This window comes from Galendromus occidentalis, unplaced genomic scaffold (assembly GCF_000255335.2).
Source record: "Galendromus occidentalis unplaced genomic scaffold, Mocc_1.1 scf7180000077475, whole genome shotgun sequence".
NCBI lineage: Eukaryota > Metazoa > Arthropoda > Arachnida > Mesostigmata > Phytoseiidae > Galendromus > Galendromus occidentalis.
In genome coordinates this window covers 1,290,162-1,312,463 of record NW_003805463.1, presented here as the reverse complement: position 1 = coordinate 1,312,463, position 22,302 = coordinate 1,290,162, and the positions used below count along the sequence as shown (strand labels likewise).

The window sequence follows — 22,302 nt, the reverse complement described above, 5'->3', positions numbered from 1 at the left end:
GATGGAAGGGCCACGGCCGTCTAGAGCCGACGACGACGTGACAATGCTCACTCAAAGTGCTGACGAATACTCTTTCGAAGAGGGCGCGAAGCTGAAACTCACTCTCGTTCCTTAATCGTGTCAGATATCTGAACAAGCCAAGCGTATGCATTAGCAGTCTTCATTGCGAAAACACTGGGTCAATGCTCTTGTGGCTTCCCCGTCGGAGTAGTTCCGGAGAATAAGAACGGTGCGGCGTTACTGACTTAGGTCGGCCAGTGGAGTTCCCCATCGAGTTCCTCATTCATATCGCCTGTCTTCCGTGAAGCATCACGGGAAAGACTAGTTTTTGCAACCGACCGACGGTTCTGCACTTGATGATCCTAGATTCGACTCTTCTGACGCGCTGCGAGAATCGAATCTTTCGCGAAACGTCCGGGAGCATTCCATTTGATTGAATAGATGCCGGTCAGGCAACGACTGTCGCGATCGCGAGTACGCTAGGGACCTATTGAATATCAGCCTTTCCCCGTGAAACGACGACGTGACGAACCTAGAGCGGGTGTGTACTGAAGGCCTCACGCAAGGCCCACTTAATGGCCTCGAAGCTCGCGGGTCTTTTTCCGAGGCGACTTCAATCTCTATTTTTAAAGTCTCTTCCGGTCGTCGTCTGACCCTGTTATTGGTTTGAACAGCTAACATGATTGGAAGACCGATCGCCACCTCCCGATCCTATCATAGGTTCCAGAGGATTCATTGCGGAAGTGGGGCTGCTTGAAAATGCGAGGGCTCAGCTCGATCCGAAGCCTCACGGTCTCGATCCGAAGGGACGGCCAGCCAGAGAGTAAATTCATTGACGGGGAGTTCTTGAGCGAAAATCTCGTCGTGCGAATCGTTTAAATGTGCCAGAATTCCGATTCCGCCGGGGTCCGAAGAGTATAAACTCTCTTCACCCATCGGGGCATCTCGACTGATTGATGCTCCGACCCGTTATATGTATGAGAGTGCCCGACGCTCAGCCATTTTCCAATTCTATGTCGTGACGACGATGCTGAGCAGAAACTTTCCGTTGATCGCGAGTTGTTTTTCTGATGTGGAGTTGCTGCAACGTCACAACGTCTCGGGTTCGAACGCCGGAGAAGCGGCAGAACCCTTGGGGTGAAAGTACTGTGGGAGCGAATCAGAAGATCTTTTTTCTGGCTCTGGTGGAAGAGTGTTTTCGTCGTCGACGGATTCGCAGCAGCCCTGTGTTGTTATGAGTTCGATGGCCAGTGGCAAGGGACAAGCAGACGCTACGGCCGGCGCTTGCCTATATAAAACCACGTAGCTTGTCGGCATCACCAGCAGTCGTCTCTGCGACCCGGAGTGTCTTGAAGCAGCGCGCAGTTTACCGAAAAACTTGAATCTGTCTCGAGTTGGAACGACTTAGGCCTCCAGAAACTCACTTAAATGATCAACTATTTTTTCCGTCACCATGGGTTCGGAGGTTATGTGGAACCAAAGGCATCTCTCGGAGATTCTCCAATCGTGAGTTTCCCCAAACTTATTACGCAGTCATGCTCGGCTCGCGCTCTCGACTCTCGACTCAAAGTGAATCAATGATCAGCTGGCACGTAAATAGAGGAATCAGATTCGGCTCGCGAGCGGATTCGGTGCTGGCATCCGGGCTTGGAGTTATAAAAGGCCAGTTCAGATCCGTGCCTGGAAACGAAAATTAGCTGAAATCGAGCTCGATGAAGAATACCGCAGATGAGCGAAAAAATGTCCCGACCCACAACAACTTATTTAAACCAACGATGACGATTGCTCTCATTTCGCTGATCCCGCTCGGGAATCTCCGTCAGGTCGGCTGCGAGTAATGAGGTCGAAAGGAGGAAATCGTCGCGATTCGCAGCCACCGGCGCGTAGGTCCGCGCGTGATACGGTAGTAACTTCTCCGAATCAGAGGTCCGTCTCCACTGGACCGCTGCTGGTATAATAAGCTGCCAAGTGGGTCGCTACCTTAGGATCGCTGAGTAGATCACTGACGACAGTCCGACGAGACACTTTCCTTGCGGTCACCATCAGCACGCTCCTCTAGAATCGGATCGACTTCTGAGGCGCCGATGGACAATTACCACGTTTCGTCAATGATCCAGGTAGCGCCTATTGTCCACGCGAAGTTTGTCGTCCTCGTTCCTGCTGTGCTCCATACCTGGCGGGCCGCGAAGCTCTAGGAGACCGTCTTACTGTTACCGAAAACAAATCTCGATTCGATGAGGAGACTTGCTTTCTAGGAGTCGTGGTGGGAACACGGCAAGAAAGCTTATGATTCGGTCAATTTCCATAATCGTGCCGGGACGCGTCCGAAAGCCGCAAAGCTCCGGGATTATCCGCATTGCGCTCTTCATTTGAATCTAGTATACAATCTGGTTTTGAATATTGTACGTACCCGACAGATCGCGTTTCCTAAAAGGAATCTTCCATTTTGTTTCCAGGGGAGTGGAAAGCTATCTGTTGGCAGAAGTAAGTCTGTCTGTCCTGGGACAGAGAATGGTCGTCAACGTAGAGCCAGACGAAGACGATTGGAATTGCCTTCATCCTCTTGATCCAATCGACATCGTGAAAAATAACAGCTCAGAGTTCGATGATGGTGAGCTATTCGAACTTATCGATATAGTTGTCCTACTCCAGAAGTCACAAATTTCCGTGCTTCAAGTCTCGTTCAGGCTCCCGAGTTCAGACTATTGAGCGTTGAAATGCTTGCTCAACAAGCTATAGGAGTTTCTGCTCATGTCGAAGATTGTAGAGTATATATGACTCACTACGATTATATAAATGAAGAATGCTCCCTCTCGGTTTGATTTGCGGCTGCATCGGGCACCAAAACTGAGTCTCAGGTTCCAAATTCCAGGAAAGCCAGACAAGCAGCCGAAAGATTCGCGGATCTTTTCCGTCGCGATGGACATTCCTCGCAAGCGGAAAAAGGACAAGGATACCGAATCGATATCATCTCTATCTTCACCCTCATCGGTTTTGCAGCGCTGGCGCCAGGCGGCCAAGAAGGTCCTCTGCATGGAGGATCCGTTCGGCTCGTTCCATCTCGAAAAATGCGAGACCGAGAAGGTTCTCCGTATGCGTTACAACCCTCTCAAAAGAGAATGGGTGAAAGACGAAATTCTGGTGAAGATGTCACGTGAGCCATTCGGTCGCGGCGCGATGCGGGAGTGTTACCGTGTCAAGCGCGTGCGTCCCTCACATTTCCACCATACAGTCTCCACGAATTACGTCGCCAAGCGTTACATCAACCCGGTCGATCACTCCGTCTACACGGAAGATGTGAAGCTGCAGATGTGCGCTAAGATCTGGGGGGAGGAATTCAACAGACACAACCCTCCCAAGAAAGTCGATTTCTGTCAGATGAGCGTCATTCAATTCGTCGATAGACCCGACAAACCCTACTACCACCTCGAGCATTTCATCGAAGGCAAATACATAAAGTACAACTCGAACTCCGGCTTCATCCAATGTGAGAACGCTCGTTTCACGCCGCAGGCATTTTCGCATTTCACATTCGAGAAATCAGCTCATCAGATGATTGTCGTCGACATACAAGGCGTCGGCGATCTCTACACCGATCCGCAGATCCACTCGTTCGACGGTCTCGGTTTCAACGAAGGCAACCTTGGAGTGAAGGGAATGTCTCTCTTCTTCCAATCACATGTCTGCAACCCAATCTGTCAGTCGTTGGGTTTGACGCTTTTCGACATGGACCAGAGCGAAATGTCCGTCCCAGAAGTGCAGAAGATGATGAGTGCGAAAACATGCGTGCGCTCCAATTCGAGGAACAGCAACTCATCGATTGGCGCAGATTCGCCGCTGCACCCCAGCTGCCTAGAGAACCTGATCAAGCCTCGGACTCGGACCTACAGTTCTCCGCCTGATTTGCGGATGGCTCGGGCTCGTACGCTGAGCACGGCGTCGCGTCGCGGTCGCGAATCCCAGGGATCCCAGGGCTACGACTCGAAGACCCCGTCGCCGCCAGCGCACCCCGAGCTCCATCTGAAGTCATTCGATGGGCCCGAGTACGAGCGTTCCCTCAGTTCTGAAAGCGAGGACGCTCTCGATATCGACGTCGACTCGGTCATCGAGAGTCTAGGCTTTAGCGAGGAAGAGGAACTCCATCGTAGCTGCTCATCGACACGAAACGGTCGAATGCGTTGCGACTCGGAATGCAGCTTTCTCTTGGACGCAGATTTCGAAAAGCAGGAATTCCAGCGACAAATTGAGAAAAACGCGCGTCCTTCGAGCGTAGAGCTAGAGGTAGAGCTCCGGAAACTCGAGAATGCCATCGAGCCGAGTATTCTCGGCCAAATCCATCTCGAGCTCTGCCGTTACTATGAGAACGGGCGTTTCAGTCTCGAAGATGATCCTCTAACCTACAACAAAGAAGCCGCGCTGTTCCACCTCGATAAGGCGGCGCGATGCGGGAACCTCGAAGGCTTACAGACGTTGGCGAAAATGTACCAGGGCATCGGACATGATCTCCTGGAGTCAGTAGAGCTGCCCGAAGATCGCGAGAAAGCTATCGAGTATCTCGAAAGAGCAGCAGAAGCCGGCGACCGGGTATGCATAATCCAGCTAGCTAAGAATCTCGATGAAGCCCTCGACTGGGAGCACGCTGCCGAGTGGTACAGCAGAGCGATCGAGATGGACTTCGACGAGGGAGGTGAATACGACACTAACGGAATGCAGGATCCGATGTACAGCCTGCTGGCAAGGCTCGCCGCCATGTACGCACAAGGTGAGCCGTTTTCGAGTTAAAGTTGCGAGTCGAATCCAGTTTATCCGGAATCAGCTTCCCCTCCGGCTCATTTCCGTGTACATTACTATCAGATGTGGGATAGCCTATCAAATGGAGTCATCTTCTCTTCCAGGGGGCAACGGTCTACCCGAGGACAAAACTAAGGCCTACGAATACTATCAGCAGGCCGCCGAAGCGGCCATGGCAGCAACCAAAGGCCGTTTGGCAAATAAGTACTACGAGTTGGCGGAGTGTATTTAATGGAGAGAGTCTCGTCCATTTGATTCGGACGGGGCGGAAGAATACGATTGGAGCAGCAGAATCTTCTCGAACATCAGATCAACATACCATCTTTGAATCTAAGTGATCATGACGAGAAGGATAATGATTCTCGAGTCGCCCCAACGCACTTCCAGGATAATATTTACTGACATTTTTCATTATTATCCATCTTCACTCGATACTGATGGTGATGAGAACGACGGTGTTGGTGATGGGTCACGAAACTTGGAACGTGCTTAGAGTTCGAGAAGTGATCATTTATCTTGTCAAGTCTTGTGGCGCGACCTTCAAGACTGCGTCCCCTCCCTGATTTCAACCGGAGGTAGGTAGAGAGCTGTAATTTCTTCGTGTATTGCTCGATTCACTGATCAATACCGGAACTGGTTCGTAAGGCCATGGTTTCTACATCGTTGCGGTTGACTGGAACCTTTTAATCTTCAACATTAAGTTTTGCCAATAATATCTACCAAAGTGATAAAATGGCTTCGAGAAGAGCAAAGTATGATAATTAACCCACCGGATCCCTGAAATGAGGAGTAGGTGACAGTTTCGATGCTCCGCCAATATGAACTCGAAGTACCCGATCTCTTCAAGCCCAGAGGAGAATTTCGTAATCGAACTTGGGCTCGTCCAACGGTGGTGGAAAGCTCATTATCATCGGTGAATCGTCGAACCGAGTGAAGCACTCGGAACGTGAGATATCCTACGGCGCGCGCAAACTCGGCGCCCAAGACTTTTCTGTAAACGAACCTTCGTCTATAACTTATCATATCCATCTTCCAAATTCTTCGCGAGCACTCCGTAAAGTATTAGATTTGACAACATTCTTCCTTGATCCCTGATGATTCGATTCATTATTGTTCAGAAAAATGTGGATACTAGCTGTGCTAAGAGCGCTATCAACATGAGTGAGATACTATCGCAACATGATATTCATCTATATATGGAAGCAGAACAGTGATGGGTAGGGAGCTCTGATCTATGAGAACTGAGTTATACAAAATAATCTACGGAAGCCCAACTATTTTAACCATTCGTCGAGGCATTCTGCCCTCCGAGTTTTCGGACTCACCCACCAATTTTGATGGAGTGTCTTCGATGATGGTGTCGATGCACCTTCATTGGATGGTATCAAGGGCCTCATCATCGGGGAGGAATGATTTCTCGAAATGCTTCGGATTCCCGTGGTTTGTTTTCGGATGTCTCCAAGCAAAAGCTTTGCGATCATAGATCTCCGGAGCTTTCAGTGATCATTGATCATCGACATCGAATGTTTCAAGCAAGAGGCGATTTTATAAGACTTGCGTCATAATAAGGAGAGGTGTCATCTGATTTCATACTGTTTTTACCTCAAATAAAACGGCGCTGGGGCGCGAAACGACAGGTATCCGTGTTTTCCTTAGTTGCAGGGCACAGGCTGCAGTCTTTGGACTGAGTCCGAGAAACAAACCAGCCCATTCTCTCGTCCTCCTATTCGTGCGAAAAACAACCGTCTTCAAGCGATTGTGTGCGGGAGGTGCTCTCGTATAGTGCATCCCTAGCGATTGAGGAACTTTCATGCCGTCGACGGCACAAGCTGTTCGGAGGATTCCTATAGGACCATTATGCCTACCCCTTGATTCTGGGAGAAACTAATGGAACAACCATGCTCGAGGGGGTTCGGTCGGTCCTTCCACGTAGACTCGGTTGCCTGGCGCCGATTCGACCCGAAGGTCCGTGGAGGGTATAGACCGGGCGATCGAACGAATCAGTGCTAGTCCGGACACGAGAGGCCGCGAGGGATTCCAGACGAGAGTACCCTCCCAAAGATGCTCGTTCATCGAGTGGCATGTTTGTGAAAGTCTAGGTCGAGTCGAAGGTGTCCCTAATGATAGAAGCCCTGGTTTGCCCCTGATGATGGAGTCGAAAAGTCCTCCATAGTGTTTCTGTCTTGGTCGGAAGCGAACTGCAATCGTACTAGGAGTCGATCATAACTCATACAACTCGTTGAGCACTTTCGCTTCCGAGATGATGTCGAGGGGGCGTTCGTTATGCGAGCGAAGGTACGAGGTAATCTCCCGCACATCTGAGCCCTGTTGTTTCCTTCCGCCTGAGATGGCTTCCCCAACTTCTGGCTCATCTCGGGCTCTCACAAACTCGGGTTTTCAGACCTTAGGGATTCTGGCTTCCGCGATCGAGGTTTTCGCGATCGTGGCCATCTCCAGCAATAGCTCTTGCAGCAGTGGCGGCTGACGGTCAAGGAGGTCCTCTCTGCATGGAGGACCCGCTCAGCTCATTTCATCTCGAGGATCGCGAGACCGAGTGATTTTATTAGAGTTGCGTCTGCGTTCACGGAGATGTCGGTCGATTTCATAGTGTTTTCAACGAAATGGTCATGGCACTGGGGCGCAGAGAGACATAGACTCGAGCTCTCCGTGCTTACAGGCCTTCACTCAAATAACAAGTCTCTGCACTCGATCAAGAAAGGGACTAGCGGGATTTTCCGTCCTTTTTATTCGTGCTTACATCAACAGTCTTCTGGCGATAGTGTGAGAGAGCTGCTCTCGTTTGCTATTCTGTATCCTAGGCGATCGAAGAACTATTGTGCCAACGGCAGCTCAAGCTATTCAATGAATTCCCGTGAGACCCCATCTCCAGTGCGAATAACAATATGTAAATTCATTATCAGGTGTACTTATACCTATTGATTCCGGTGAAAAGAAACGGCTCATGGAGCAAAAAATCGAAGCGGAAAGTGTTACGCTTTGCGAAGCCATTTCGACCATAGGATTCCGTCGCACTTGCTCATCGTGAACCTCACTCTGACCGCACTACACGCTACGCTATGGCTGAGCGGTGAGTGAAGTTTCGTTCTATGCGGCTCGTTCTAAGGAGTGATCCTGATTGAATCATGGAATTTCCTCCCCTGAGTGATACACATGTGCTGAACACGGGCGACTGTGAATTAATGAGGATCGGCTTCTGCTGAGCTGAATCTTCGCTAGTCTTCAGCCTAGCGAAACCAGGAGTCTTTGCTGGAAAACGGAGAACGCTCAGTAATTGAATCGATTGCAACTTCCGTGGACGTGACTCCGTCGGACTCCGGGGCCTGGCTCACCTCGAAAGGGTCCAGAGCTGAGTTATTTTGCACAATGTCAGTCTCTCCACAGAATTCTCGGAAAACTAGATTGGTTCGCGGAAGCAGGTTGGCAAAGCTCTCGAGCAAGAAGTTCGAAGGAATCGTTGTTTGTCTATGGCAGTGGTTCTCAAACTTTTTCTTCAGAGGGGGGGGTTCCGTAGGGGTTCCGCGGAACCCAGTTTGAGAAACACTGGTCTATGGGATCGGTGAAGGAGGAGGTTTCGAGTGAATTTATTTCGTGACAGCACAAGGACTGTGTCGAATCCCGAAGCTGAAGCGTGGAGCGGAGGACTTATTCATGAATACCTGGAGCAGACATTCGTGCAATGAATAAAAGGTCACGTTACGTGGCCGGGTTCTCTCTTCTGAAAGCGTCGATGCGTGGAACTTCTTACCCTCTCAGGAGTGTATTGTCCAGGACCAGGCTTCTTGCTATTGTCGGAAGGAATGTTCGTTCTATAGCTGAGACTGTATGAAGGGCTCTTCTTCTTGTAGGCATCTGCCGGCGGCGGATTGTATTTTCCCGGGGCTGCAGAGGAGGCGTGTTGATTAAAGCCCAGTTGCTCGATTACCTGTCTCGCTTATTACCTCAAGCTTCCCATATATCTCCCCATGAACTAAAGGTCTTGAGAAAGAAGCCCAAAGATCGCTTTAGGTTTCATGAGGATTTTTCCTGAATTTTAACTCTTTCCGGAATGGATATCCCAATCCAAGGCTCCGAGAGGAGCAGTATCCGAACCGGGAGTCATGCCAGCACATCTCCGAGGTTAATTGAAACAGCGGGGGAGGCAGGGGGAGCAAGGAACCCGGAGGATGATGGCAAGGAATCAAAGTCCTCCGACAGGGCAACAGCAACATCTTAGGGCCGCTCCTCCCGAGAAATCGATCCGAGTCGTTCGACCATGCAGAGGTATTGGTGAAGCCACAGGGGACCCAGGGCGATTTGAGACGCGAGTGTCGGAATCGCCTTCCATCCGAGCAATGAAATCATTTACCAGGAACTCCGTTGGGTTTACAATCATCAATTTTCAATCCGAATGAGTAGGAAGGAGCGGCCTGGTTGAGTAGGGATTTTTCAGGAGCATATTGACCCGGGGCTGTGACAACAATAAATTGAGGTTTGTAATTTCTACTCGACAAGCTCCAAAGGGCCTCGTCGGGATCATCGTCCACCGACGATAGGAGATTGCCCTTTGGCACCGGACGCATTCCGCCGGCGATTCTGATCTGATTTGTCAGCCGGGTACCGTAGCCTGTGTTTGACGAATTGCATCGACCGTGTTCATCGTGTCTTGTGGTTTGTGATGCGGAAAGTGTGAACGATGTAGGATTATTCTTCTCGTGTCCTGTCGAGCTGTCACGCGTTCTAATCATCTTCTTGTGTTTTAAAGACTCTACATCTCAAGCAGGTGAAAGGTTCGATTCGCGGTGACGAGTGCTTTGATTGTTGTGCGGACCGTGCTCGATCAATAATTCAGCTCATACGGGTAAGAGTTGAAGAATCTTTCGTTGAAGATCACGTCAGGATCTGCGGTCTTTGAGCGGAACGAAAATCTCGGAGCACTCCTGTAAACCTGGGGGGTAGAGAGAACATTTTCTGATGAGATGCATTCAGCGAACAGAAATCGAAAACGAGGATCAGGCCTATCCGGATATCACTGGTTCCGTGCAAGCAGCTCCGAATAACTACCATTCCGTTGGCCTTGTCGGGAAGATAGTCACACGGAGCTGGATTCACACCTCTGACGCGAACGTCAGGGTGACGTACTCCAAAAGAGTACGCAGGCGACAGTGGACGCACCAGACAATCGGCTCTTTCAGGATGATATTCTCCAGGTGCAGGCGTCGAATCACGTATCCTTCTCAGACTGGGCCAACGCTCGAAACTCCCTGCGAAAGGTTAAGGAGATGGAAACGATTTTTCCCCGGTGTACTGGCATCGTGCATGAGCCGGAAGAGCATCCGGGACTACATACTGACTGACCGAAACTCGAAGAAGCAATTTTTTGGGAGTAGGATTTCGTCGGCAGTGCGTACGACTCGAATCTCGGAGGCATCCTGAGCGACTCGACAGACCGGCCGCGGCGATCCTCAAGCTCTCTATCTTTCGTTGTTTTGCTTGAAGGTCCAAAGCTCAAACTCCGACGTAAACTCGGCTGGGCTTTCTCAGATGCACGCGGAGCCCGATCGTCCCCCCCGACCCACGACAGCGGCCTAGAGACTGTAAACAGGTGGCTCATAGATCATCGTGGAGATGCTTCGAATAATTCGTGTTTGTTTCGGCCAATAATCATGGTCGAATAAATATCGTCAATATGGACTGAGCACAGAACGAACAAACAAACCTACTCCGGGTCGACGGCGGAGCAGCGGTAGAGGACGGATTTCGAGGGTGTTCGGAATAGTTCGAGGTCTTGATTGTGGCGGACTTGATCTCTTTCTTCTTCTGTCGCGGTTTGAGTGGCGACGTCCACGATGATCGAGCTGCCCGATCCTGATATTTCACCATGCCTTAGATACGGATATTCTCGACCGTGTATCCCCTTAAGGCTCTCTCTCGGAAACTGACCTTTGCCGCTGGTGTGTGCGCCTTGTTGTCGTCTTGAATCGGACCTTCCTCTGTGGCGTTTTTCTTCGACTCGAGAGATGTTCGTTTTTTCGAAGACTTCTCCGTCGTTTGTTTTCGCGGGACAGAAACAAACGAGGGAAACCAGGACTTTTTTGCTTCTGAAGAGAACAAATTCTACGCTAAGCCGTGACAGATCTGTTCGACACGAAGGGTACGGGAGGAAGCAACGAAACGACACAGGAGAAGAAAGCTTCGCGCAATCAACAATCTCCCCAGGCCCTCGGATCGTAGACAGGGCGATCAAGAATAAGCGTTCCCCGGCAGACTTCCAGCGACGGCCCTTGAAACTTGCCGCAATGAAACTCATTGCGTGGTGCGGAACCTATCAGCACGCTGACTCACCACTTCTCTTCTTCTTCACGGGTTCGTCCACAGGATCGTCGATAAATTTGAACCTTCGAGGAGGGTCCTCGTCGTTCCTCTTGAGATACCTTTATGACATAAGCATGGAATCGTGAAAGTGTTGCTGCTTTGTTGATCGAATAATCGTCTCCCGTCGGAGCTCGCGTCTCGATCGAAGTACCTGAGATGTCTTTTGGGCTCCAGCTTGTTAGAGAGGTTTGCAGCACGCGGTATTGTTCCGTAAATCGAAGGCTGATAATGCCCTGGTCCTGGCACGTTCTCTTTATCGTACGACTGCGGAGACATGGAGAGTGATTAACATATGTACATACATGATACACAAAGGCAAAATATACATAATATGTTCCTGAAGAACCTTTAGGGAGATCGTCATCCCCTCCACGGAGAGGAATCGATCCGTCGCAAGAAAAAACGCGGGTCGGCACCGCTCTCACCTCTTTTAGGTTCCGATTGCCTCTTATGGAGAACTTCGGGGGACTCGGATAGCGCTGCCTATCGGAAGTCTCAACGCGATAGGAGTTCGGCGGAGGATTGTCTGACGGTACTTCGTGTTTAGTTCTGGACCGGAAAGACCAACGCGGCGGACTCCGATACCGTAGGTTGTCGGCTTGCTCGATTCTGTATTCGTTTGGGGCTGTGGGGAATCTTCGGCTCGTATTGCAGCCGATACCGCTCACAAAAAATCTCGCATGAGTCTAGATGTAGAGGAAAAATCCATCTCTCGCTAGAGCCATAGAATTTCGTACGGTGATGTCGAATCGAAAGCGTGAACATAGGAAGGAAAACTTACCGGGAGGATAATCGTCCTCGTGATCTCTGTACCTCGAGCCGAATGAGTAGCGTGGCGGGCTCGCGTACCGTAAACTGTCGGCTCTTTCAGGCGCGTAATCCGCAGGACCTGAAAAGATGGATTTCTTCGTTTTGAAACATCATATCATAACGATTCGCAAACGGAATCGCACCCCGATGGAGCTGGGAGCATGTTGAAACTGGGAAGAATATCGTGAGAAGTCTCTTCCTACTATCGGAAGGAGATGGCGACTCGTCGAGAAACTCACTCGGATAATCCTCGTGACGAGGGCTGTGACTGCGACCGCGTATGGAAAATCCGGGCGTTCTGGAGTAGATCGCTCCGTCCCCTTTCTCTGGGTTATAATACGCGGGAGCTGCAATCGTCAGGTGAAGTCAGCTTTGATTCGTGTAGACGTTCGAGCTTCTCTTCTCGTGCGTGCCGGGACTTAAAGCTGCGCGATGGACATATAATCTCCACCCAATAAGACCCATCCATTCGATGAAGCGAGCAGGCAGCAAGGTATCGTGAGGATCCCCGAAGCAGCTTTGGGTAAGCCCAGAATACAAGCAGCCAAGCATTGCTTCCTAAGAAATTCTCGAATTATCCATTATTATTCGAAAAGCGAGAGATCCCACTGGTCATGAATAGAATAATGGAGCTGCGGGAGCGGAGAAGAACCTTTTTTCGATTAGCCGTACGCAGAATAATTTCTGTTGAACAAACCGTGGTGATTACGTCCATGCAGCGCATCGGCGCCAGCTGCGTTCGAGCAGAGCGCGCGCCGAAGCTAGTAACTTTGAAACACCGAGAACCAGCTCCAGCTTATTCGGAACCGTCACGACACGGTACCGATGGTCATTCTGCCGCGCGGCAACCTTCCCGTTCTTCGCGTACATCCAATATTTACAAAGGAAGCGCCATTTTCGATAACGCTGAGTTTGTCCTGCGACTCACCGAAGCCTCAAGGCACATTCAAGGATCCGGTGACTTAATGGTCACGACATTTGCACTTGCTGTCGCTTCGTCATATCAGGCATTCTCCAGGAGCCGATATCCTAAATATTAGTGGGGCTAGGAGTGACTTCGCTCGTCGACGGGTGTGATTGGGTGCGTTTTTCTTTTGTGAAAAGTGGTGGGGTGGAATAATTGTGGCGGAACGTGGGTGGTGCAAGAGCGGTGCGGGGAAAGGTGCTTGTGAAAAAATGTCGAAAGGCATTGGCGGCTACGATACCCGGTCCGTAGTCGTAGACGACTGAAGGCGCACGCTGCGAACTCCTCGTTGAGAGATTGCTGTGCTCTCTTGATAGACGTTGTCGTCCGGGACTCAAACAACTGGGCGGCATTTCCGTTGGAACTCTCCCCGGAGTTTTGAACAATTCCAGGCGAATGCAAAGCCGAGTTGATCACCTACCGGGAATGTCGTCGGGGTTGTGATCCTTGAACTTCGAGCCGAAGGTGTACCGAGGTGCCGCGAGGTGGGTCACAATGTCCGATTTGTCCGGGTTGTAAGCCCCTGGAGCCGGAGTCTTGAAGGGCTCGGGTTCCTGCATGCAGGAAGGAGAAGTTCTCAGAGGATCTCCGTCGAGAGCTCGCGATCAGAGTTTCAAGGCAACGCTTGCCAGGCGACGGTTTTCGTGGGTCTTCCCACTAACCTTGAGCTTAGCGGCGATCGTCGGCGCCGCGCAGAAATCCTTGCCCTTCTCAGAGAGCCCGGCTATGTTGTAGGTTCCAGGTCCGGGAACGGGATTTGGTCTCTTGTCGTCGATCCTGAAAGTATTTGAGTTGTTCTTTCATTTTGTTTGCTCCCTGGAATTCCCGGCAGATTCCCATAAACGAATTGTTTTGAGGCTCCGATTCACCATCGCGAGTCCCGTATACTTACTTCGAGCCGAAAGTGTAAGAAGGACTCTTGCCCTTGACAGCCTGGTTGGCGTTCTTCCCAATGGTCGTCGGCAAGTTGAAGGATCCCGGGCCTGGAGTTTGGAAATCGGACGCGATAGGTGCTCGCGGTTTCGTTGGCGTCCACTGACGCTGAGTCACGTAGTAGCCCGCAGACTCGGAGTTCTGCAACATACAGAATTATGACCTAAAATACCTTGAAACTCTCTTCAGAGGACACGAACTTCGATTTCCACTGCAAGCAACCAAAACTTAATTCAAAGGAGGCACCCAGAACCACGTAGAGAACCTATCGTACTCATCACTTATATTCGCAACTAAATACCCGCTCGAAGAATTGTGAAAAGAAAGAATTCGACCCTTTTCCATACTCGAAGATCTCATGAAATACTGATCAAATCTTTAAATCTTCAGTCCATCGTCCAGGGGTCTGCCGTTGTGATGAGACTCGGAACTGTTGACACGGGTGAGGCGCGACGTCGTGCCGGCATCGATATCGACACGATGGCAGAAACCTTTCGGTGAAGGCGACATCAAGCCTCGTTAATTCCGACGTTTCCGGTTTCGCAATCATCAACCTGGGCCTCTATGAATCAGACTGCCTCGTCCTCCCGATGCGGTCTCGACTCAAGAGGCTCCGACAAAGAGAGGGACTTAATCGAGGACCGGAATCCAGGCTCCCCATTCCTGGAGCCGCGCTTTCGGGCAAAGCATGGAAATTTTGATCCCGCAAAATGTCTTCGATTGAAGGCAGTAATGTTTTCGGACGCAGACAGTAACGTCTCGGGCGCGACTGATGAAGAGAAGTCACGGCCTGTATCACGATTGCCGAAGCAACATGTACCGGTCGGACGTCGTGAAGTTCAAATTTAGGAAGACTACACAAAGGATCCGATGTTGGCGTCTTCCTGGACTTTGGGAATCAGCTGTCGCGCAGCTGATCCATGAACATTTGAAAATCAGAACAATCGCGCCTTTTGGAATCGGCTCATAAGTTCACCGTGCAGTCACGCCCTCGGATCATATTACAGTAGGGCGAGATCGACGGACTTCGAAAATGCGGATAGCAATCAGTAGAAGCCTCCGTTCAAGCAGCATCTGCTCCGGCCTATCCTTCAGGAGAACTTCGCTGCTTGGGGACTGCTCATGTTCCCGGGTTCCAGCATATTTCGGAATCCGAGCGGGGAGCAATATTCATGTCAGCTCGTTCTCAGTATCGAGGGTCGAAGGTTTCCGAGTACTAGATCCGTCGATGATTGCTTACCTTCGGCAAGGAGCTTTCCAGATGACGTCAAGGAGTTCCAACTCGAAGCCTTGGTTAGCGAGGCGAGCACAGGAACCCAGACGAAGCTAGCAAATCGAAATTCCTTCCGGATGGATCCCGATAAGCACTCCGAACGAATAAATTATTCGACGACAACTCGCACGTATGCACGCAAAGCACGTTTGGTTCGTTAGCAAGCTATGGGGTCGTGTTCTTCGATGGCAGGTTCCACTTTTTTTCAATGAACTTATATCGGCTGCGAAGCAGGCGGGCGAGCAGGCAAGCCGGCGAGCGGGCTCACAACTTGGCTTGCTGGCGAGATGGTTCGCTTACGTCGGGGGTAACAATTTACGGCAAGATGCTCTCGCTCACATATGGATCGTTTCAACTGTCAGCTGAGTTTCGATACCGCGCGCACCTCGGTACTCCGTCGGTGAACAATGCCTTCAACGCTTTCGGATCCCACTGTGACGGCGTAGGCGCCACAGTATCGTTCCCTCGCCACCGACACCCACTGCTTGGCAGACAGGCAGGCAGGTAACGAGGCAAGAGCCTTCCGGACCGCAGGAATCCCTAAGCGACTTTAGGAGCCGAGACCTTCGGCTACCTTTCTGGGAATAATTTGTCATTTCTCTGTTCTCCACCTGAACGAAGTGCGTATCCACGCGATGTTTTCGGGTAGCTGGTTCTCTGCAACATGACCAACAGTTCACAGAACCCTCGCCGACATTGATTGCTGCCGGACGGACGATCCGCATGACGTTTTAGACATTTTGCCGCCACAAGGTCGTTCGTGTGAGGCGATATTGGTAGTGAAAATCATGACGACTGCTGTTTCGATTACCTGGTAGCAGGCCACTTGCCCCTTGCCGCCAACGGGGCTGCATGAATCATTTATGCCGTTTATGGTGCCGTCAATAAAGGATGCAGAACATGTTTTATGATTCGTTCAGCTGATTGAAGTACCATTACGTCGAGTGTAGCGAGGCGCAGCCGCTCTCGGTATTCTTGGGTAAAGAACTCGATCGAGGATCTCGATCCGAACAGAGCGAATTGAGCTCTTGAGCCTATCGAATCGATTGCCGTCCCCGCAAGAAGGAGAGTGTGGACGGGCCCTTGAAGCTCTTGCAGATGGGCAGAAACTTCATTCCATTGGTCAACCCCTCACGGCTTCCAAAGATCAGAATTCGTCACGCCACTCAAAGTTCGTTCCCCTACGTCCCAGGCGAACTCGGGGAGATCATGCCAGGGGATCGAGGAAGATTCATAGCGTCGCCGAAATTCTGGAGAAAGAAGCCAGGCTCGTCAGAGATCCTCTGGTACGATGCAAGTCTGGCTTTTCCAGTTCTAAGCCGGAGCGAAAGGAGCGGAAGATCATTCTCGATGCCGATCGATGCGACAGCTCGTCTTCTGATGGGCGATGGATTCAAATACGGATAAGAGTTGTCGCTTCGAAAGCTGAGCTTCGCCGAAGAAACGTTTTGTTTCTTAGATGTGTGGATGGCATGCGTTTGCACCTGTTCGTCCCAATCTCTCAACCAAGGACGCGAAAGCACACGACCTCACGACAGCACTTCCACGCAGTGTCCACTTCAATGGCGACGAGGGCAATCTTGGCAGCAAGACGTAAAATCCGACCGCACGCGGCGACTACCGAACCAGCGAGTTTTCTATTATAGGTGTATGTATGTAAACGTCGAAATCAGATTCGTTCTACAGCTACCGGTATGACGGAGTCGAGCGCATTCGTTGAGGCATCTAGGAGAGAACTCGGGGCGACTCGCTTCTCGGTAGGACTCGGTTCCGATATATAGTCGCGAGGGAAAAACACCGGAACGACAGAAAGCTTTCAAGACAGTCTACGCCCCCGCCTCATTCATCGAGAAACGGACTCCACCCTTCTGGGAGGCTTGATGAGCTTCATGGATCTCGACGGGGATCTTGAAGGGACCGAACTCCTCAACAGAATGATCTGAGGGCTGGAACACTGGGACGTTGCCCTATTCTCGCGATTTTCGGTCGTCGAGCGAATGAAGCGTCTGATCGACGGAAGAGCGGGCAATCCGTTCAGCTCCATCAGGCTCGGAGCTGTTCAGAATAATCATGCGCTGTCATGGATCGATTTCCTGAATTTCACCTTTTCGGCCGACTCCTCGTAATCGATGGGTTCAATTGATCCTCTTCAGGGGAGAAAATGAGAAAGTGAATCACCGGCACGCGAATCCGGATAGCCACATCGAGGAAACCCCAACTCGAGCGGAAAAAATATTCATCCGTGCTTTGAGAGCTCCTCAGAGATCTACGCTATCAACAGGGAGCCAGCTTCGGCTTATTCCGACAAGTTTCTTCGGCGATCCTCTGGAGTTCGCCCCGCCGGGGGACTCTGTCGAGTTTCACGAAGTCTCGGTGAAGGTTGGATTTGATCCCCTCCTCTAACAGGCACTTCTGGTTGGCCGCATTGGGTTATTCCCCCGGGAGAACTGCTCAGGAAGCGCCTCTTTTCACTCGTTCGTGTTTCGCTCGCTCTCAAAGATCTCCGGGTTAGTCATAGTGACACGGGGTGGAATTAGAGGAACCTGCTCGAATCCGTACCGGAGGTGATTCTCGAGCACTGTGCGCCGCGCCGCAGGGACGCAAGGAACGAGACACTGGTCGCGTACATAACCGCGGTTCGCAGTCAGAAGTGATGGAAGTGTTTCAAAAAAGGGACAAAGCCAATTCGAACTGGTTCCGCGAGGAGACCTTGTGCAATCAGCTAGTTGTGCAAAGTCCCATTTCAATGCTGAGGGTTACAGTTCAACGGTGGGTGGACGCGGCCACTATTCTTCTGTGGATGCCGATCATCAACTGATACATAAAATAATGAGGTTCATAAAAGAGCAAGCGAAGCCTAAGCGGCAATAATGTCGGGTTGATTCAGGTTTTCTCTCTGAGAGTACGGCCGGCGCCTCAGGGAATTCCTCGAGTGTCGAACATGGAAGTCGACTCTTTAGGGCGGCCTCGCCTCTGGCAAACAGCTTTCGTTCCATGACAGATTGACGTAAACCAAACAATCGCTTCACATCAGTTCGAGCCTTTTACGGATCGAGCGGGGTCGTTGCGGGTTGCAGCGGCACGTTTGTATCCAGATCTTCTCTGCCTTCTCCTACTGTGCTGGCACTCAAATCCTTCAAACAGACATCACTGTGCTCATCCTCAAAGGACGACATCACCCTCAGTCGAAGAATCGGAAACGGGGATCATGCGGGAGCATGGCTTCTTAACCGAGAGGACCGATGGGATATTCTGTACTTCTTCCTTCAACAGCGGCATGCACGGCCGGGAGAAAAGGGATTGGGAGCAATCACGCAGCGAGATGCGGTCGTTTCTTCCCTGCGAGCTTCATTTTCCTCAAATGCACAATCGGGAGTATCGAGGGATTGATTTTCTTATAATCCTAGAGCCGCCGACCTCAAGAGTTGCCAATCTGCAGCATCGCAGAGCGACTCGTAGCAGGGCCAGCAAAGCGTACCAGGCCCACTCGGATTCCGTTGATTGAGTGCTTCGGAGGAAGTATGCACCATATTCCCGTAGCCTCGATCGAAATCTATGGATTCGGCCGAAATTCTAGCGAGCCCTTGTGCGGAGAATACTCGAAGAGGAAATCTGATCGGATTCCTCATCAGAGCCGCATAGCTCGTGACTGTAAGCTACAGGAGCGGAGTTTTCAGAAGCAATGCGGAAAGACGCTCAAATCGACTCACCCTCAAAACCATTCTCTGGCCGAGCACAAAAACAACGAGCACTGAGCCGAACGCGCTGAGCACTTGAAAATGTCTTCAAGAGCCACGATCGACGATAGACGTTCGTCTTATCGGTGCAGTGTATCCACAAGACACCGGCGTATTCACGAATGAATCCGTGGGGCGCTCTCGCTCACTCGATCGCCGGTTCCTTCACTTGTCTGCGTTACGGGACGTTACGCGTTGTTGTCGAGCATGAGCTGTTGTCCGACTGTAAGTCGGAGCGCTTGCCAGTCGTCTCCTACGTATATTCCAATTTTGTGCGCTTGTCTCACTGGCGACGGTGGACGAAAACGGTGACGTCACCCACCCCAGCGCGATGTGAGATCCCACGGCGGGTGGGACAGAGCTCTCTGCTCGGTCAGCAAGCGAAAGCCGGACTTATTCTGAATGAAGCCGTTACCTCCGATTCGTTCTATGTATAACCGAGAAGGCCGTATATCGAGCAGGATCGAGCAGTTGATCTTCTTTTACCCATTCTATTCTTCTTTCTATCGTTCAGGCTCTAATTATTCGATCCGCTGTGGTAGGCAGAATTTCATTTTCCTGGGTGTACGTCGGTAATGCGGATCGTCTCAGAACTCAGTCACTAAGGGATCTTCACAAGTACATTGTATCCCCGAATTTTGTTTTATTCTCAGTTGACTTGCGCCAGACATGGTAGTGGAGTCGGATGATCCGGAACGCGTACACCATTGACTCCTAACATACTCGGGGCAGCAGCGAATGCAATGCAGCTACATGGCTCTCTGTGGAAATTGTGAGCGGATGCTCTTCGAAGCTCATTTGTTTTTTCACGCTGAATCACAAGCGGAGCGGCTCGGTCTTGGTAGTCCGACAATCCCACGCACAATTTTCCCCTCCCAACGCACAGCATTCGAGTCAAGAAGAAACAGAACACAAGAGTAAATTTCTGTCAGCCGGTCGGAATCTTTGGGTCAGCAGAATTGGTGGGCGAATCGTGGGGCTATCGGTGAAACCCGTGTATCACAACACGCAGCTCGCTCGATGCAGGTCGGATTAGGACACCGAAAAAATTCTCTATCAATCTAAAATCGATGATTCTTCCACCATGATCGAAGCTATTGCAAATACGACTGTGGGAGTTGAACGGGGCTTACAAGATCACCTCGCTCACAAGGCGGTTCGAACAGCCCTCGGGACATATCTGGATCCGCCTGGAGCGTACCCGGAATCATGATGAGTAAAACATGAATGCTCCGACTGCGAAAAAAATCACATGCCTACGTTGGTACGAATAAGCGAGAACAACAGCGGTTGCTGACGACTGGTAGTATTCCCTTAAGCAGTATGGTGTCTGGAAGTCGGGAACCAACAATTGATGGGGAGGATTCTTCAGCGTCTAGAGCTGTTGACGAATCGAGCATCCGTCGGACCGCCAGACCCTCAGACAATAGTGTGAACGCAATCAATTTCTGCGACGTTTTTGCGAACTTGATTGATTCCGGAATGCGTCCTTCAGACTGTTCTCTTGAAGGTCGCTAAACAATGATTGAGTACCTAGGCACCGAATGTGCCCTGTACGACGACAAGAGAGTAAGTAATTATAGCGCCCACGATACCCGTGAACGATTGGAGGTCAACGAGGAAGAATCCGTAGCCTGAACACTTGAGATCCAGTTCAGGATCCAGACCCCGCTCGAATTGGATTATCTGAAATCAGGCACGATGAAAGTAATTATTGTGGAAATTCTAAATCAGTTACACTCAACGTCCCGTGGACACATTGGCCGGATATCAGCAATATCGGAGAATCGTACGGACCTGGCTCAGGAAGACATTAGGGGCTGTATCCAGACGTGAATTTAGCAGAGTACGCTGGAGGAGCTTGATCTGAAATGAGGCGCAGCGGTTTTCCCTTCCCGCTGGGCGATTCCCCTCCACTACGTACGTTATAATCTCACGGTAAAATCAATCTCGAGAACTCACGGCAGGCTCCATGTCGGAAGCGATATACATCGGCACCAAGATTTTGGCGAGAATGATCACGGCATGACAGATGAAGTAGAGCTTGAACAAAACAAACCCGAGTGTTCATATCTTCAGCATGTTGATACCATCCATAGCCTTCCGTCAGAGCCCAGAATGTCAGACTCGAGGAATTCACAAATTCATAAGGTTGGATTGATGAATGTAAAATTCTCCCGGTGCGAACAGTGCGCCTCAAGAGAACCCTGCCAGAGAGTACCGACAGACTGAACTTCCACAATACTCAGTAGCCAGCTGTGAATCCTACATGAAATTCAGTACCTTTCTGTAGATGTGGACTTGAGTACCCATTATGAATTATGAGATTCTGAGTTTCCTTAATGTAACTACTCTGAGCCCTTCAGCTTGATCAAGTTCCGATGGGATTAGATACGCGAAGGAGAGAAGCTGATTCTTTCACGACACGACCCTAGAAGTACCCTGTGACCCTCAGACGATTACTCACCTTCGTGGTCGGGTTGCTTTCGCCCACTGTAGAATGGTAGGTGATTAGACAGAGCAAGGGGATGCTTCCTCCGAACGATATCAGCAGAGAAAAGGCCCAAATCTGAAAAAAGCCTCTGTCAAAAAAAATTTCTGTCAATGTAGTGGAACTTTGTGATTTTCGAACCTTCGCTCGACGATTAGGACCGCGGCACGACGAGATGCGACGCAATATGGGACCGGATATTACAGATTCTTCATCTGAAGATACTTCCGGGGGGAGGGGGCATCTATCGGAGAATCGTCCCAAGGAGAACTTTGACAATCAGCAGCGATTTGCCTCGCGCTCAAGGATTCGGGACGGGGACGTCAGAGGTTTTCTGGTCGAGAGCATCCTTTAAGGACGGCCTATGTCGTTCCTAAAGCTACAGCGGTGTCGCATAGAGCTTATGATATCGAAACGCCGCCCTCCGAGCTCGATATGAGTCGTTTCCAGAGAAATGGAAGCCGCGATCTGGAACTTAATGAAAAAATCCCACCTCGGACATCGCATCCGCCATGCTCTTCAATCGAGCGTAAGTCAGTCTGCAGGAATCCAGGCGCAGAGAGGCGACGCCGAAATGAATCGGAGCCTCCTCGAGTATGTGTTGCACAACCACAGATATCTGCTTGACGTATGCCTACGGAAGCAAGATTGGTCGTCGGATTGAATACCGCAGATCAAGAAATCGACGCGGACAGTTGCGATCTTTCCTAACAGAAAACTCGCCTTCAGGATGAACGCCGTGAAAATTATGAAGGCGAGAGGCTGCGACGCCGTCGGATAGATGCAACAACTGGCCATTAAATTGTACGCCTGCACAAGACAAGATCGAGTCAATCCTCTGATCGTCCAGCGGAACTCCTCGAATCGAGAAATTCTTCGAGATCTTCGCCGCGTGGAGGGCCCCAGAAAGAGGCATCGTGCAGATTGAAAT

At 50.7% G+C, this 22,302-nt stretch overlaps 2 protein-coding genes across 2 annotated transcripts; one reads left to right on the top strand and one right to left on the bottom strand.

Moving 5' to 3' along the window:
- Positions 1–1,318: 1,318 nt before the first annotated feature.
- Positions 1,319–6,415, top strand: LOC100898999 (eukaryotic elongation factor 2 kinase). Its single transcript, XM_003744921.2, has 4 exons — positions 1,319–1,506; positions 2,457–2,611; positions 2,873–4,762; positions 4,896–6,415. The coding sequence occupies exons 1-4, from the start codon at positions 1,454–1,456 to the stop codon at positions 5,021–5,023; spliced, it is 2,226 nt and encodes a 741-aa protein (XP_003744969.1). The 5' UTR covers positions 1,319–1,453; the 3' UTR covers positions 5,024–6,415.
- A 1,600-nt stretch (positions 6,416–8,015) lies between these two features.
- Positions 8,016–14,045, bottom strand: LOC100898854 (outer dense fiber protein 3). Its single transcript, XM_018640162.1, has 8 exons — positions 13,830–14,045; positions 13,600–13,714; positions 13,359–13,491; positions 11,945–12,052; positions 9,158–9,259; positions 8,558–8,691; positions 8,142–8,468; positions 8,016–8,058 (listed from the first exon to the last, which is right to left on the bottom strand). Exons 1-7 carry the CDS (start codon positions 14,018–14,020, stop codon positions 8,394–8,396), a joined length of 858 nt encoding a protein of 285 aa, XP_018495678.1. The 5' UTR covers positions 14,021–14,045; the 3' UTR covers positions 8,016–8,058; positions 8,142–8,393.
- Between the last annotated feature and the right edge of the window lie 8,257 nt (positions 14,046–22,302).

What these genes read in the sequence shown, in the direction of transcription:
- LOC100898999 (XM_003744921.2), top strand. Translation starts at nt 1,454, where the DNA reads ATGGGTTCGGAGGTTATGTGGAACCAAAGGCATCTCTCGGAGATTCTC. An exon ending in CAGCTCAGAGTTCGATGATG is followed by an intron (nt 2,612 to 2,872) that starts GTGAGCTATTCG and finishes TCCAAATTCCAG; the next exon opens with GAAAGCCAGACAAGCAGCCG. An exon ending in CGCCGCCATGTACGCACAAG is followed by an intron (nt 4,763 to 4,895) that starts GTGAGCCGTTTT and finishes CTTCTCTTCCAG; the next exon opens with GGGGCAACGGTCTACCCGAG.
- LOC100898854 (XM_018640162.1), bottom strand. Translation starts at nt 14,020, where the DNA reads ATGTTGCAGAACTCCGAGTCTGCGGGCTACTACGTGACTCAGCGTCAG. An exon ending in TAAACCCAACGGAGTTCCTG is followed by an intron (nt 8,692 to 9,157) that starts GTAAATGATTTC and finishes CCTCCTCTGCAG; the next exon opens with CCCCGGGAAAATACAATCCG. An exon ending in GACAATACACTCCTGAGAGG is followed by an intron (nt 8,469 to 8,557) that starts GTAAGAAGTTCC and finishes TGTCTGCTCCAG; the next exon opens with GTATTCATGAATAAGTCCTC.